At 54.3% G+C, this 15,646-nt stretch overlaps 1 protein-coding gene across 1 annotated transcript; it reads right to left on the bottom strand.

Moving 5' to 3' along the window:
- Window positions 1–6,834: 6,834 nt before the first annotated feature.
- LOC141078036 (actin-related protein 2/3 complex subunit 1A-B-like) lies at window positions 6,835–15,440 on the bottom strand. Its single transcript, XM_073564843.1, has 4 exons — window positions 15,362–15,440; window positions 11,151–11,344; window positions 7,092–7,182; window positions 6,835–7,011 (listed from the first exon to the last, which is right to left on the bottom strand). Exons 2-4 carry the CDS (start codon window positions 11,276–11,278, stop codon window positions 7,006–7,008), a joined length of 225 nt encoding a protein of 74 aa, XP_073420944.1. The 5' UTR covers window positions 11,279–11,344; window positions 15,362–15,440; the 3' UTR covers window positions 6,835–7,005.
- Between the last annotated feature and the right edge of the window lie 206 nt (window positions 15,441–15,646).

Genomic DNA, 15,646 nt, shown 5'->3' with positions numbered 1-15,646 from the left:
GTCCATATATAGGACTGCAGGGGTCTCTGGTCCGGACCATGTATAGGACTCCAGTGGTCTCTGGTCTGGTCCCTATATAGGTGTGTGGGGGTCTCTGGTCCAGTCCATATATAGGACTGCAGGGGTCTCTGGTCCATCTATAGGACTGCAGGGGTCTCTGGTCTGGTCCATGTATAGGACTGCAGGGGTCTCCAGTCCGGTCCATGTATAGGACTGCAGGGGTCTCTGGTCCAGTCCATATATAGGACTGCAGGGGTCTCTGGTCCGGACCATGTATAGGACTCCAGTGGTCTCGGGTCTGGTCCATATATAGGTGTGTGGGGGGTCTCTGGTCCGGTCGATGTATAGGACTGCAGAGGTCTCTGGTCCATCTATAGGACAGCAGGGGTCTCTGGTCTGGTCCAGGACTGCAGGGGTCTCTGGTCCGGACCATGTATAGGACTGCAGAGGTCTCTGGTCCGGTCCATGTATAGGACTGCAGGGGTCTCTGGTCCGGTCCATGTATAGGACTGCAGAGGTCTCTGGTCCATCTATAGGACTGCAGGGGTCTTTGGTCCGGTCCATCTATAGGACTGCAGGGGTCTCTGGTCCGGACCATGTATAGGACTGCAGGGGTCTCTGGTCCGGTCCATGTAAAGGACTGCAGAGGTCTCTGGTCCATGTATAGGACTGCAGGGGTCTCTGGTCCGGACCATGTATAGGACTGCAGAGGTCTCTGGTCCGGTCCATCTATAGGACTGCAGAGGTCTCTGGTCCATCTATAGGACTGCAGGGGTCTCTGGTCCGGTCCATCTATAGAACTGCAGGGGTCTCTGGTCCAGTCCATCTATAGGACTGCAGAGGTCTCTGGTCCGGTCCATCTATAGGACTGCAGAGGTCTCTGGTCCGGTCCATGTATAGGTGTGTGGGGAGTCTCTGGTCTGGTCCATGTATAGGACTGCAGAGGTCTCTGGTCCGGTCCATCTATAGGACTGCAGGGGTCTCTGGTCTGGTCCAGTCCATGTATAGGACTGCAGGGGTCTCTGGTCCGGTCCATCTATAGGTCTGCAGTGGTCTCTGGTCTGGTCCATGTATAGGATTGCAGGGGTCTCTGGTCTGGTCCATGTATAGGACTGCAGTGGTCTCTGGTCTGGTCCATGTATAGGACTGCAGGGGTCTCTGGTCCGGTCCATGTATAGGACTGCAGGGGTCTCTGGTCCCGTCCATCTATAGGACTGCAGAGGTCTCTAGTCCGGTCCATCTATAGGACTCCAGTGGTCTCTGGTCTGGTCCATATATAGGTGTGTGGGGAGTCTCTGGTCTGGTCCATGTATAGGACTGCAGAGGTCTCTGGTCCGGTCCATCTATAGGACTGCAGGGGTCTCTGGTCTGGTCCATGTATAGGACTGCAGGGGTCTCTGGTCTGGTCCTTGTATAGGACTGCAGTGGTCTCTGGTCTGGTCCATGAATAGGACTGCAGAGGTCTCTGGTCTGGTCCATGTATAGGACTGCAGTGGTCTCTGGTCTGGTCCATGTATAGGACTGCAGGGGTCTCTGGTCCGGTCCATGTATAGGACTGCAGAAGTCTCTGGTCCGGACCATGTATAGGACTGCAGGGGTCTCTGGTCCGGACCATGTATAGGACTGCAGGGATCTCTGGTCCGGACCATGTACAGGACTGCAGAGGTCTCTGGTCCGGACCATGTATAGGACTGCAGGGGTCTCTGGTCCGGTCCATGTATAGGACTGCAGGGGTCTCTGGTCTGGTCCTTGTATAGGACTGCAGTGGTCTCTGGTCTGGTCCATGTATAGGACTGCAGAGGTCTCTGGTCTGGTCCATGTATAGGACTGCAGTGGTCTCTGGTCTGGTCCATGTATAGGACTGCAGGGGTCTCTGGTCTGGTCCATGTATAGGACTGCAGCGGTCTCTGGTCCAGTCCATCTATAGGACTGCAGAGGTCTCTAGTCCGGTCCATCTATAGGACTCCAGTGGTCTCTGGTCTGGTCCATATATAGGTGTGTGGGGAGTCTCTGGTCTGGTCCATGTATAGGACTGCAGAGGTCTCTGGTCCGGTCCACGTATAGGACTGCAGGGGTCTCTGGTCTGGTCCATGTATAGGACTGCAGGGGTCTCTGGTCTGGTCCATGTATAGGACTGCAGTGGTCTCTGGTCTGGTCCATGTATAGGACTGCAGAGGTCTCTGGTCTGGTCCATGTATAGGACTGCAGTGGTCTCTGGTCTGGTCCATGTATAGGACTGCAGGGGTCTCTGGTCCGGTCCATGTATAGGACTGCAGAGGTCTCTGGTCCAGAACATGTATAGGACTGCAGGGGTCTCTGGTCCGGACCATGTATAGGACTGCAGGGATCTCTGGTCCGGACCATGTACAGGACTGCAGAGGTCTCTGGTCCGGACCATGTATAGGACTGCAGGGGTCTCTGGTCCGGTCCATGTATAGGACTGCAGGGGTCTCTGGTCCGGTCCATGTATAGGACTGCAGAGGTCTCTGGTCCGGACCATGTATAGGACTGCAGGGGTCTCTGGTCCGGACCATGTATAGGACTGCAGAGGTCTCTGGTCTGGTCCATGTATAGGACTGCAGTGGTCTCTGGTCTGGTCCATGTATAGGACTGCAGTGGTCTCTGGTCTGATCCATCTATAGGACTGCAGTGGTCTCTGGTCTGATCCATGTATAGGACTGCAGTGGTCTCTGGTCTGGTCCATGTATAGGACTGCAGGGGTCTCTGGTCTGGTCCTTGTATAGGACTGCAGTGGTCTCTGGTCTGGTCCATGTATAGAACTGCAGAGGTCTCTGGTCTGGTCCATGTATAGGACTGCAGTGGTCTCTGGTCTGGTCCATGTATAGGACTGCAGGGGTCTCTGGTCCGGTCCATGTATAGGACTGCAGAGGTCTCTGGTCCGGACCATGTATAGGACTGCAGGGGTCTCTTGTCCAGACCATGTATAGGACTGCAGGGGTCTCTGGTCTGGACCATGTACAGGACTGCAGAGGTCTCTGGTCCGGACCATGTATAGGACTGCAGATGTCTCTGGTTCGGTCCATCTATAGGACTGCAGGGGTCTCTGGCCCGGACCATGTATAGGACCGGTCCATCTATAGGACTGCAGGGGTCTCTGGTCCGGACCATGTATAGGACTGCAGAGGTCTCTGGTCCGGTCCATCTAGAGGACTCCAGTGGTCTCTGGTCTGTTCCATATATAGGTGTGTGGGGAGTCTCTGGTCCGGTCCATGTATAGGACTGCAGAGGTCTCTGGTCTGGTCCATGTATAGGACTGCAGTGGTCTCTGGTCTGGTCCATGTATAGGACTGCAGGGGTCTCTGGTCCGGTCCATGTATAGGACTGCAGAGGTCTCTGGTCCAGAACATGTATAGGACTGCAGGGGTCTCTGGTCCGGACCATGTATAGGACTGCAGGGATCTCTGGTCCGGACCATGTACAGGACTGCAGAGGTCTCTGGTCCGGACCATGTATAGGACTGCAGGGGTCTCTGGTCCGGTCCATGTATAGGACTGCAGGGGTCTCTGGTCCGGTCCATGTATAGGACTGCAGAGGTGTCTGGTCCGGACCATGTATAGGACTGCAGGGGTCTCTGGTCCGGACCATGTATAGGACTGCAGAGGTCTCTGGTCTGGTCCATGTATAGGACTGCAGTGGTCTCTGGTCTGGTCCATGTATAGGACTGCAGTGGTCTCTGGTCTGATCCATCTATAGGACTGCAGTGGTCTCTGGTCTGGTCCATGTATAGGACTGCAGTGGTCTCTGGTCTGGTCCATGTATAGGACTGCAGGGGTCTCTGGTCTGGTCCTTGTATAGGACTGCAGTGGTCTCTGGTCTGGTCCATGTATAGAACTGCAGAGGTCTCTGGTCTGGTCCATGTATAGGACTGCAGTGGTCTCTGGTCTGGTCCATGTATAGGACTGCAGGGGTCTCTGGTCCGGTCCATGTATAGGACTGCAGAGGTCTCTGGTCCGGACCATGTATAGGACTGCAGGGGTCTCTTGTCCAGACCATGTATAGGACTGCAGGGGTCTCTGGTCTGGACCATGTACAGGACTGCAGAGGTCTCTGGTCCGGACCATGTATAGGACTGCAGATGTCTCTGGTTCGGTCCATCTATAGGACTGCAGGGGTCTCTGGCCCGGACCATGTATAGGACCGGTCCATCTATAGGACTGCAGGGGTCTCTGGTCCGGACCATGTATAGGACTGCAGAGGTCTCTGGTCCGGTCCATCTAGAGGACTCCAGTGGTCTCTGGTCTGTTCCATATATAGGTGTGTGGGGAGTCTCTGGTCCGGTCCATGTATAGGACTGCAGAGGTCTCTGGTCTGGTCCATGTATAGGACTGCAGAGGTCTCTGGTCCGGTCCATCTATAGGACTGCAGGGGTCTCTGGTCTGGTGCATGTATAGGACTGCAGGGGTCTCTGGTCTGGTCCATGTATAGGACTGCAGGGGTCTCTGGTCTGGTCCATGTATAGGACTGCAGGGGTCTCTGGTCTGGTCCATGTATAGGACTGCAGGGGTCTCTGGTCTGGTCCATATATAGGTGTGTGGGGAGTCTCTGGTCTGGTCCATGTATAGGACTGCAGAGGTCTCTGGTCCGGTCCATCTATAGGACTGCAGGGGTCTCTGGTCTGGTCCATGTATAGGACTGCAGTGGTCTCTGGTCTGGTCCATGTATAGGACTGCAGAGGTCTCTGGTCTGGTCCATGTATAGGACTGCAGAGGTCTCTGGTCTGGTCCATGTATAGGACTGCAGTGGTCTCTGGTCTGGTCCATGTATAGGACTGCAGGGGTCTCTGGTCCGGTCCATGTATAGGACTGCAGAGGTCTCTGGTCCGGACCATGTATAGGACTGCAGGGGTCTCTGGTCCAGACCATGTATAGGACTGCAGGGGTCTCTGGTCCGGTCCACGTATAGGACTGCAGGAGTCTCTGGTCCGATCCATCTATAGGACTGCAGAGGTCTCTGGTCCGGTCCATCTATAGGACTGCAGGGGTCTCTGGCCCGGACCATGTATAGGACTGCAGAGGTTTCTGGTCCGGTCCATCTATAGGACTGCAGGGGTCTCTGGTCTGGTCCATGTATAGGACTGCAGTGGTCTCTGGTCTGGTCCATGTATAGGACTGCAGAGGTCTCTGGTCTGGTCCATGTATAGGACTGCAGTGGTCTCTGGTCTGGTCCATGTATAGGACTGCAGGGGTCTCTGGTCCGGTCCATGTATAGGACTGCAGAGGTCTCTGGTCCGGACCATGTATAGGACTGCAGGGGTCTCTGGTCCAGACCATGTATAGGACTGCAGGGGTCTCTGGTCCGGACCACGTATAGGACTGCAGGAGTCTCTGGTCCGATCCATCTATAGGACTGCAGAGGTCTCTGGTCCGGTCCATCTATAGGACTGCAGGGGTCTCTGGCCCGGACCATGTATAGGACTGCAGAGGTCTCTGGTCCGGTCCATCTATAGGACTGCAGGGGCCTCTGGTCCGGACCATGTATAGGACTGCAGAGGTCTCTGGTCCAGTCCATGTATAGGACTGCAGGGGTCTCTGGTCCGGACCATGTATAGGACTGCAGAGGTCTCTGGTCCGGTCCATCTATAGGACTGCAGGGGTCTCTGGTCCGGACCATGTATAGGACTGCAGAGGTCTCTGGTCCGGTCCATCTATAGGACTCCAGTGGTCTCTGGTCTGGTCCATATATAGGTGTGTGGGGAGTCTCTGGTCTTGTCCATGTATAGGACTGCAGAGGTCTCTGGTCCGGTCCATCTATAGGACTGCAGGGGTCTCTGGTCCGGACCTTGTATAGGACTGCAGGGGTCTCTGGTCCAGTCCATGTATAGGACTGCAGGGGTCTCTGGTCCGGACCATGTATAGGACTGCAGAGGTCTCTGGTCCGGTCCATCTATAGGACTGCAGGGGTCTCTGGTCCGGACCATGTATAAGACTGCAGAGGTCTCTGGTCCGGTCCATCTATAGGACTCCAGTGGTCTCTGGTCTGGTCCATATATAGGTGTGTGGGGAGTCTCTGGTCTGGTCCATGTATAGGACTGCAGAGGTCTCTGGTCTGGTCCATGTATAGGACTGCAGTGGTCTCTGGTCTGGTCCATGTATAGGACTGCAGGGGTCTCTGGTCCGGTCCATGTATAGGACTGCAGAGGTCTCTGGTCCGGACCATGTATAGGACTGCAGGGGTCTCTGGTCCAGACCATGTATAGGACTGCAGGGGTCTCTGGTCCGGACCACGTATAGGACTGCAGGAGTCTCTGGTCCGATCCATCTATAGGACTGCAGAGGTCTCTGGTCCGGTCCATCTATAGGACTGCAGGGGTCTCTGGCCCGGACCATGTATAGGACTGCAGAGGTCTCTGGTCCGGTCCATCTATAGGACTGCAGGGGCCTCTGGTCCGGACCATGTATAGGACTGCAGAGGTCTCTGGTCCAGTCCATGTATAGGACTGCAGGGGTCTCTGGTCCGGACCATGTATAGGACTGCAGAGGTCTCTGGTCCGGTCCATCTATAGGACTGCAGGGGTCTCTGGTCCGGACCATGTATAGGACTGCAGAGGTCTCTGGTCCGGTCCATCTATAGGACTCCAGTGGTCTCTGGTCTGGTCCATATATAGGTGTGTGGGGAGTCTCTGGTCTGGTCCATGTATAGGACTGCAGAGGTCTCTGGTCCGGTCCATCTATAGGACTGCAGGGGTCTCTGGTCCGGACCTTGTATAGGACTGCAGGGGTCTCTGGTCCGGTCCATGTATAGGACTGCAGGGGTCTCTGGTCCAGTCCCTATATAGGTGTGTGGGGGTGAGGAATGAGGTGGCTGACACAGTAATACATGAAGACACAGTTGTATTTTCTTGTTATGGACCCGTCTCATGTGAGAAGGAAGTTGGGATCTGCCAGGAATCTTCTTGACATTCTCAGTCTCTTCTGAGCAGGTCTCAGGTTTCTCAGGGTCACACGTCCACATCCGCCATAGTGTCTGCAGTTACCAGGAGTCAGCTCAGCTCTGGAGACCAGAAAGTGGTAGAATTAACTCCTCATTCCCTGGAAAGCATAATCACCCCATCAAACAGAGGTTCATCCTACCTGTGAGGACCAGATGACCAGGGCGCCGTCCATCCCGCTGCTGCTGAATCTGGAGATGCCGCTCAGGTCACTATCCATCGCTGACAACTGGCTGCAACAAGAGAGAGTTGTCAGGGTCCCACCTGATGCTGGTTTGGTACAGTGTGCTGCCACCTGATGCTGTTTTGGTGCAGTGTCCTCCCACCTGTTGCTGGTTTGGTGCAGTGTCCTCCCACCTGTTGCTGGTTTGGTGCAGTGTGCCCTCATTTTATACTGTTTTGATGCAGTGTGCTGCCACCTGATGCTGTTTTGGTGCAGTGTCCTCCCACCTGTTGCTGGTTTGGAACAGTGTGCTCCCACCTGATGCTGGTTTGGAACAGTGTGCTCCCACCTGTTGCTGGTTCGGTGCAGTGTGCTCCCACCTGTTGCTGGTTTGGTGCAGTGTGCTGCCACCTGTTGCTGGTTTGGTGCAGTGTGCTGCCACCTGTTGCTGGTTTGGTGCAGTGTGCTCCCACCTGTTGCTGGTTCGGTGCAGTGTGCTCCCACCTGTTGCTGGTTTGGTGCAGTGTGCCCTCATTTTATACTGTTTTGATGCAGTGTGCTGCCACCTGATGCTGTTTTGGTGCAGTGTCCTCACACCTGTTGCTGGTTTGGAACAGTGTGCTGCCACCTGATGCTGGTTTGGTACAGTGTGCTGCCACCTGATGCTGTTTTGGTGCAGTGTCCTCCCACCTGTTGCTGGTTCGGTGCAGTGTGCTCCCACCTGTTGCTGGTTTGGTGCAGTGTGCCCTCATTTTATACTGTTTTGATGCAGTGTGCTGCCACCTGATGCTGTTTTGGTGCAGTGTCCTCCCACCTGTTGCTGGTTTGGTACAGTGTGCTGCCACCTGATGCTGGTTTGGTACAGTGTGCTGCCACCTGATGCTGTTTTGGTGCAGTGTCCTCCCACCTGTTGCTGGTTTGGTGCAGTGTCCTCCCACCTGTTGCTGGTTTGGTGCAGTGTGCCCTCATTTTATACTGTTTTGATGCAGTGTGCTGCCACCTGATGCTGTTTTGGTGCAGTGTCCTCCCACCTGTTGCTGGTTTGGAACAGTGTGCTCCCACCTGATGCTGGTTTGGAACAGTGTGCTCCCACCTGTTGCTGGTTCGGTGCAGTGTGCTCCCACCTGTTGCTGGTTTGGTGCAGTGTGCCCTCATTTTATACTGTTTTGATGCAGTGTGCTGCCACCTGATGCTGTTTTGGTGCAGTGTCCTCCCACCTGTTGCTGGTTTGGAACAGTGTGCTGCCACCTGATGCTGGTTTGGTACAGTGTGCTGCCACCTGATGCTGTTTTGGTGCAGTGTCCTCCCACCTGTTGCTGGTTCGGTGCAGTGTGCTCCCACCTGTTGCTGGTTTGGTGCAGTGTGCCCTCATTTTATACTGTTTTGATGCAGTGTGCTGCCACCTGATGCTGTTTTGGTGCAGTGTCCTCCCACCTGTTGCTGGTTTGGAACAGTGTGCTGCCACCTGATGCTGGTTTGGTACAGTGTGCTGCCACCTGATGCTGTTTTGGTGCAGTGTCCTCCCACCTGTTGCTGGTTCGGTGCAGTGTGCTCCCACCTGTTGCTGGTTTGGTGCAGTGTGCCCTCATTTTATACTGTTTTGATGCAGTGTGCTGCCACCTGATGCTGTTTTGGTGCAGTGTCCTCCCACCTGTTGCTGGTTTGGTACAGTGTGCTGCCACCTGATGCTGGTTTGGTACAGTGTGCTGCCACCTGATGCTGGTTTGGTGCAGTGTCCTCCCACCTGTTGCTGGTTTGGTGCAGTGTCCTCCCACCTGTTGCTGGTTTGGTGCAGTGTGCCCTCATTTTATACTGTTTTGATGCAGTGTGCTGCCACCTGATGCTGTTTTGGTGCAGTGTCCTCCCACCTGTTGCTGGTTTGGAACAGTGTGCTCCCACCTGATGCTGGTTTGGAACAGTGTGCTCCCACCTGTTGCTGGTTCGGTGCAGTGTGCTCCCACCTGTTGCTGGTTCGGTGCAGTGTGCCCTCATTTTATACTGTTTTGATGCAGTGTGCTGCCACCTGATGCTGTTTTGGTGCAGTGTCCTCCCACCTGTTGCTGGTTTGGAACAGTGTGCTGCCACCTGATGCTGGTTTGGTACAGTGTGCTGCCACCTGATGCTGTTTTGGTGCAGTGTCCTCCCACCTGTTGCTGGTTCGGTGCAGTGTGCTCCCACCTGTTGCTGGTTTGGTGCAGTGTGCCCTCATTTTATACTGTTTTGATGCAGTGTGCTGCCACCTGATGCTGTTTTGGTGCAGTGTCCTCCCACCTGTTGCTGGTTTGGTACAGTGTGCTGCCACCTGATGCTGGTTTGGTACAGTGTGCTGCCACCTGATGCTGTTTTGGTGCAGTGTCCTCCCACCTGTTGCTGGTTTGGTGCAGTGTCCTCCCACCTGTTGCTGGTTTGGTGCAGTGTGCCCTCATTTTATACTGTTTTGATGCAGTGTGCTGCCACCTGATGCTGTTTTGGTGCAGTGTCCTCCCACCTGTTGCTGGTTTGGAACAGTGTGCTCCCACCTGATGCTGGTTTGGAACAGTGTGCTCCCACCTGTTGCTGGTTCGGTGCAGTGTGCTCCCACCTGTTGCTGGTTTGGTGCAGTGTGCCCTCATTTTATACTGTTTTGATGCAGTGTGCTGCCACCTGATGCTGTTTTGGTGCAGTGTGCTCCCACCTGATGCTGGTTTGGAACAGTGTGCTCCCACCTGATGCTGTTTTGGTGCAGTGTCCTCCCACCTGATTCTGTTTTGGTGCAGTGTCTGCCCACCTGTTGCTGGTTTGGAACAGTGTGCTCCCACCTGTTGCTGGTTTGGTGCAGTGTGCTCCCACCTGATGCTGGTTTGGTGCAGTGTGCTCCCACCTGATGCTGGTTTGGTGCAGTGTGCTCCCACATGATGCTGGTTTGGAACAGTGTGCTCCCACCTGATGCTGGTTTGGAACAGTGTGCTCCCACCTGTTGCTGGTTTGGTGCAGTGTGCTCCCACATGATGCTGGTTTGGTGCAGTGTGCTCCCACATGATGCTGGTTTGGTGCAGTGTGCTCCCACATGATGCTGGTTTGGTGCAGTGTGCTCCCACCTGATGCTGGTTTGGTGCAGTGTGCTCCCACCTGATGCTGGTTTGGAACAGTGTGCTCCCACATGATGCTGGTTTGGTGCAGTGTGCTCCCACCTGATGCTGGTTTGGTATAGTGTGCTCCCACATGATGCTGGTTTGGTGCAGTGTGCTCCCACCTGATGCTGGTTTGGTATAGTGTGCCCCCACCTGATGCTGTTTTGGTGCAGTGTTCTCCTACCTGATTCTGTTTTGGTGCAGTGTCCTCCCCCCTGCAGCTGTTTTGGTGCAGTGTGCCCGCATTTTATTCTGTTCTGGTAAAGTGTGCTCCCATCGAATGCTGTTTTGATGCAGTGTGCTGCCACCTGATGCTGTTTTGGTGCAGTGTTCTCCTACCTGATTCTGTTTTGGTGCAGTGTCCTCCCAACTGTTGCTGGTTTGGTGCAGTGTCCTCCCACCTGCAGCTGTTTTGGAACAGTGTGCTCCCACCTGATGCTGGTTTGGTGCAGTGTGCCCCCACCTGATTCTGTTTTGGTGCAGTGTGCTCCCACCTGATGCTGTTTTGGTGCAGTGTGCTCCCACCTCATGCTGGTTTGGAACAGTATGCTCCCACATGATGTTGTTTTGGTGCAGTGTGCTCCCACCTGATGCTGTTTTGGTGCAGTGTCCCCCCACCTGTTGCTGGTTTGGTGCAGTGTGCTCCCACCTGATGCTGTTTTGGTGCAGTGTGCTCCCACCTGATGCTGGTTTGGAGCAGTGTGCTCCCACATGATGTTGTTTTGGTGAAGTGTCCTCCCACCTGATGCTGTTTTGGTGCAGTGTCCTCCCACCTGTTGCTGGTTTGGTGCAGTGTCCTCCCACCTGCAGCTGTTTTGGTGCAGTGTGCCCGCATTTTATTCTGTTCTGGTGAAGTGTGCTCCCATCGAATGCTGTTTTGGTGCAGTGTGCTGCCACCTGATGCTGTTTTGGTGCAGTTTGCTCCCACCTGATGCTGTTTTGGTGCAGTGTGCCCACTTCAGAGCACTCGCTGTCCTGGGCGGCTTTTTTATCCAGGTTGCGGAAGTGTTGCATGGCTGAGGTTGCAGAACGGGCAACTTGCTTCTCAGACTCCATTTTGCAGATAACTTGCAGCTTCCCTGGGCCAGAGTAGGTGAACAGGTAGGGGGCACAGTCATGTCCCTAGACAAAGAATAATACACAGTCCTGTGAGATATTCACTGCAGCACAAACCTGTACAGAGCCTACATGCACTAGCACATTGCAGCAGGCCCTCAGCTGTAGGAATAGGTCAAACCGCGTTTGTCACAAGCCTCTATTAGCGATTATCAGTAGTGCACCGGAGACTTGTCAGGGCACCGGAGACATCTCATTGCTCTGGGGACAGGTTAGTGCACCGGGGACGTGTCAGTGCACCGGGGACGTGTCAGTGTACTGGAGACTTGTCAGGGTACCGGAGACATATCATTGCTCTGGGGACAGGTTAGTGCACCGGGGACGTGTCAGTGCACCGGGGACGTGTCAGTGTACTGGAGACTTGTCAGGGTACCGGAGACATATCATTGCTCTGGGGACAGGTTAGTGCACCGGGGACGTGTCAGTGTACTGGAGACTTGTCAGGGTACCGGAGACATATCATTGCTCTGGGGACAGGTTAGTGCACCGGGGACGTGTCAGTGTACTGGAGACTTGTCAGGGTACTGGAGACATATCATTGCTCTGGGGACAGGTTAGTGCACCGGGGACGTGTCAGTGCACCGGGGACGTGTCAGTGTACTGGAGACTTGTCAGGGTACCGGAGACATATCATTGCTCTGGGGACAGGTTAGTGCACCGGGTACGTGTCAGTGTACTGGAGACTTGTCAGGGTACCGGAGACATATCATTGCTCTGGGGACAGGTTAGTGCACCGGGGACGTGTCAGTGTACTGGAGAATTGTCAGGGTACCGGAGACATATCATTGCTCTGGGGACAGGTTAGTGCACCGGGGACGTGTCAGTGTACTGGAGACTTGTCAGGGTACCGGAGACATATCATTGCTCTGGGGACAGGTTAGTGCACCGGGGACGTGTCAGTGTACTGGAGACTTGTCAGGGTACCGGAGACATATCATTGCTCTGGGGACAGGTTAGTGCACCGGGGACGTGTCAGTGTACTGGAGACTTGTCAGGGTACCGGAGACATATCATTGCTCTGGGGACAGGTTAGTGCACCGGGGACGTGTCAGTGTACTGGAGACTTGTCAGGGTACCGGAGACATATCATTGCTCTGGGGACAGGTTAGTGCACCGGGGACGTGTCAGTGTACTGGAGACTTGTCAGGGTACTGGAGACATATCATTGCTCTGGGGACAGGTTAGTGCACCGGGTACGTGTCAGTGTACTGGAGACTTGTCAGGGTACCGGAGACATATCATTGCTCTGGGGACAGGTTAGTGCACCGGGGACGTGTCAGTGTACTGGAGAATTGTCAGGGTACCGGAGACATATCATTGCTCTGGGGACAGGTTAGTGCACCGGGGACGTGTCAGTGTACTGGAGACTTGTCAGGGTACCGGAGACATATCATTGCTCTGGGGACAGGTTAGTGCACCGGGGACGTGTCAGTGTACTGGAGACTTGTCAGGGTACCGGAGACATATCATTGCTCTGGGGACAGGTTAGTGCACCGGGGACGTGTCAGTGTACTGGAGACTTGTCAGGGTACCGGAGATATATCTTTGCTCTGGGGACAGGTTAGTGCACCGGGGACGTATCAGTGTACTGGAGACTTGTCAGGGTACCGGAGACATATCATTGCTCTGGGGACAGGTTAGTGCACCGGGGACGTGTCAGTGTACTGGAGACTTGTCAGGGTACCGGAGACATATCATTGCTCTGGGGACAGGTTAGTGCACCGGGGACGTGTCAGTGTACTGGAGACTTGTCAGGGTACCGGAGACATATCATTGCTCTGGGGACAGGTTAGTGCACCGGGTACGTGTCAGTGTACTGGAGACTTGTCAGGGTACCGGAGACATATCATTGCTCTGGGGACAGGTTAGTGCACCGGGGACGTGTCAGTGTACTGGAGACTTGTCAGGGTACCAGAGACATATCATTGCTCTGGGGACAGGTTAGTGCACCGGGTACGTGTCAGTGTACTGGAGACTTGTCAGGGTACCGGAGACATATCATTGCTCTGGGGACAGGTTCGTGCACCAGGGACGTGTCAGTGTACTGGAGACTTGTCAGGGTACCGGAGACATATCATTGCTCTGGGGACAGGTTAGTGCACCGGGGACGTGTCAGTGTACTGGAGAATTGTCAGGGTACCGGAGACATATCATTGCTCTGGGGACAGGTTAGTGCACCGGGGACGTGTCAGTGTACTGGAGACTTGTCAGGGTACCGGAGACATATCATTGCTCTGGGGACAGGTTAGTGCACCGGGGACGTGTCAGTGTACTGGAGACTTGTCAGGGTACCGGAGACATATCATTACTCTGGGGACAGGTCAGTGCACCGGGGACGTGTCAGTGTACTGGAGACTTGTCAGGGTACCGGAGACATATCATTGCTCTGGGGACAGGTTAGTGCACCGGGGACGTGTCAGTGTACTGGAGACTTGTCAGGGTACCAGAGACATATCATTGCTCTGGGGACAGGTTAGTGCACCAGGGACGTGTCAGTGTACTGGAGACTTGTCAGGGTACCGGAGACATATCATTGCTCTGGCGACAGGTTAGTGCACCGGGGACGTGTCAGTGCACCGGGGACGTGTCAGTGTACTGGAGACTTGTCAGGGTACCGGAGACATATCATTGCTCTGGGGACAGGTTAGTGCACCGGGTACGTGTCAGTGTACTGGAGACTTGTCAGGGTACCGGAGACATATCATTGCTCTGGGGACAGGTTAGTGCACCGGGTACGTGTCAGTGTACTGGAGACTTGTCAGGGTACCGGAGACATATCATTGCTCTGGGGACAGGTTAGTGCACCGGGGACGTGTCAGTGTACTGGAGACTTGTCAGGGTACCGGAGACATATCATTGCTCTGGGGACAGGTTAGTGCACCGGGGACGTGTCAGTGCACCGGGGACGTGTCAGTGTACTGGAGACTTGTCAGGGTACCGGAGACATATCATTGCTCTGGGGACAGGTTAGTGCACCGGGTACGTGTCAGTGCACCGGGGATGTGTCAGTGCACCGGGGATGTGTCAGTGTACTGGAGACTTGTCAGGGCACTGGAGACATATCAGTGCTACAGGGACATGTTAGTGCACCAGGAATGTGTCAGTACAATGGGGAAGTGTCAGTTTATCAGGGATGTATCAGTACTCGGTGGATACACCAAGGATGTGTTAGTGCTCCAATGACGTGTCAGTGCATCGAGGACGTATCAGTGCTATGGGGACGGGTCAGTGCACAGGAGAAATGTCAGTGCAATGGGAACAGGTCAGTTGACTGGGATGGGTTAGTGCTTCGGGGAAGTGTCAGTGCACCGGGGACTTGTTGGTACACTGGGAGCGTATCATTGCTCTTGGATCCTGTCAGTGCACCAGGAAGAGGGAGATTAAAGGAAATAGATACCAAGAAACACAGTCTGATCTATAGGGACCATCTCCTAGAGGAGATCAGATGCAGCCTTGTGAGTATAGTCTCGGTACAACCGGAGTTTTATCATGTAACTGGCTGCTCTTTTGGTCCAGTGTGCGGTCAAATCAGTGACTGACAGCATTTTCTGTGTAATTGTGCATGCTGAGGTGACTGTCAGTCACTGATAGGACGGCTGCCCATGTGACCAAAAAGCGCAGAAAGACCAGACGAATAAATAAATAAAATAGAAGTTATACCGAGTCTTTTCTCAAAAAACTACATACAGTCACCTCCAATATATAATATGGGACCTGCAGATGGGGCGGAAATTTCATGGCACCAGGTTTCCTGTAAGTGCATTGACACGCCCCCTGAGCACCTCCAGCCTGATTTGTATATGAATCCTCCCTGAGATTGATCATGGCTCGGTGGCACCTCGAGTCTCTCCAAATAAGAAATGATTTTATTGGGACACAAGGGCCTACACCACTGTAGCACCGTTTCCATAACATTGTACTGGCAGGTTCCCGTAGGGTCAGATTAACCTGAATCTGTCTGCTGAGGTCACACAGCAACAAGTCTGCAGACCACATGGGTGCCCTGCGAGGAGATAGGCTTACCGCCGCCACCAGCCGCCACTCATTCACAAATAGAACAGTCAGGAAGGGAAGATTCTCCGTCCGCAGCTCGGTGACCCTGCAAATGAGACGACAGAGGAGTGTGAACAGGTGCCGGAACCCGGGAGAGCGTCACCTGCTCCCAGAGATCAGACATAAGAGGGGGATTACAGCTCATCATATATTACATGTAGGTGCAACAGGGAGATTACCGGTCACAGTTACTGATGGACGAGCACTAAAATGCTCGGGGGCTCGTTGTATATTACATGTAGGTGTAACAGGGAG

This window comes from Dendrobates tinctorius, unplaced genomic scaffold (genome assembly GCF_039654945.1).
Source record: "Dendrobates tinctorius isolate UK_male_01 unplaced genomic scaffold, ASM3965494v1 ptg000491l, whole genome shotgun sequence".
NCBI lineage: Eukaryota > Metazoa > Chordata > Amphibia > Anura > Dendrobatidae > Dendrobates > Dendrobates tinctorius.
The sequence above is the reverse complement of the archived record's forward strand: the minus strand, read 5'-3'. Positions and strand labels throughout refer to the sequence as shown.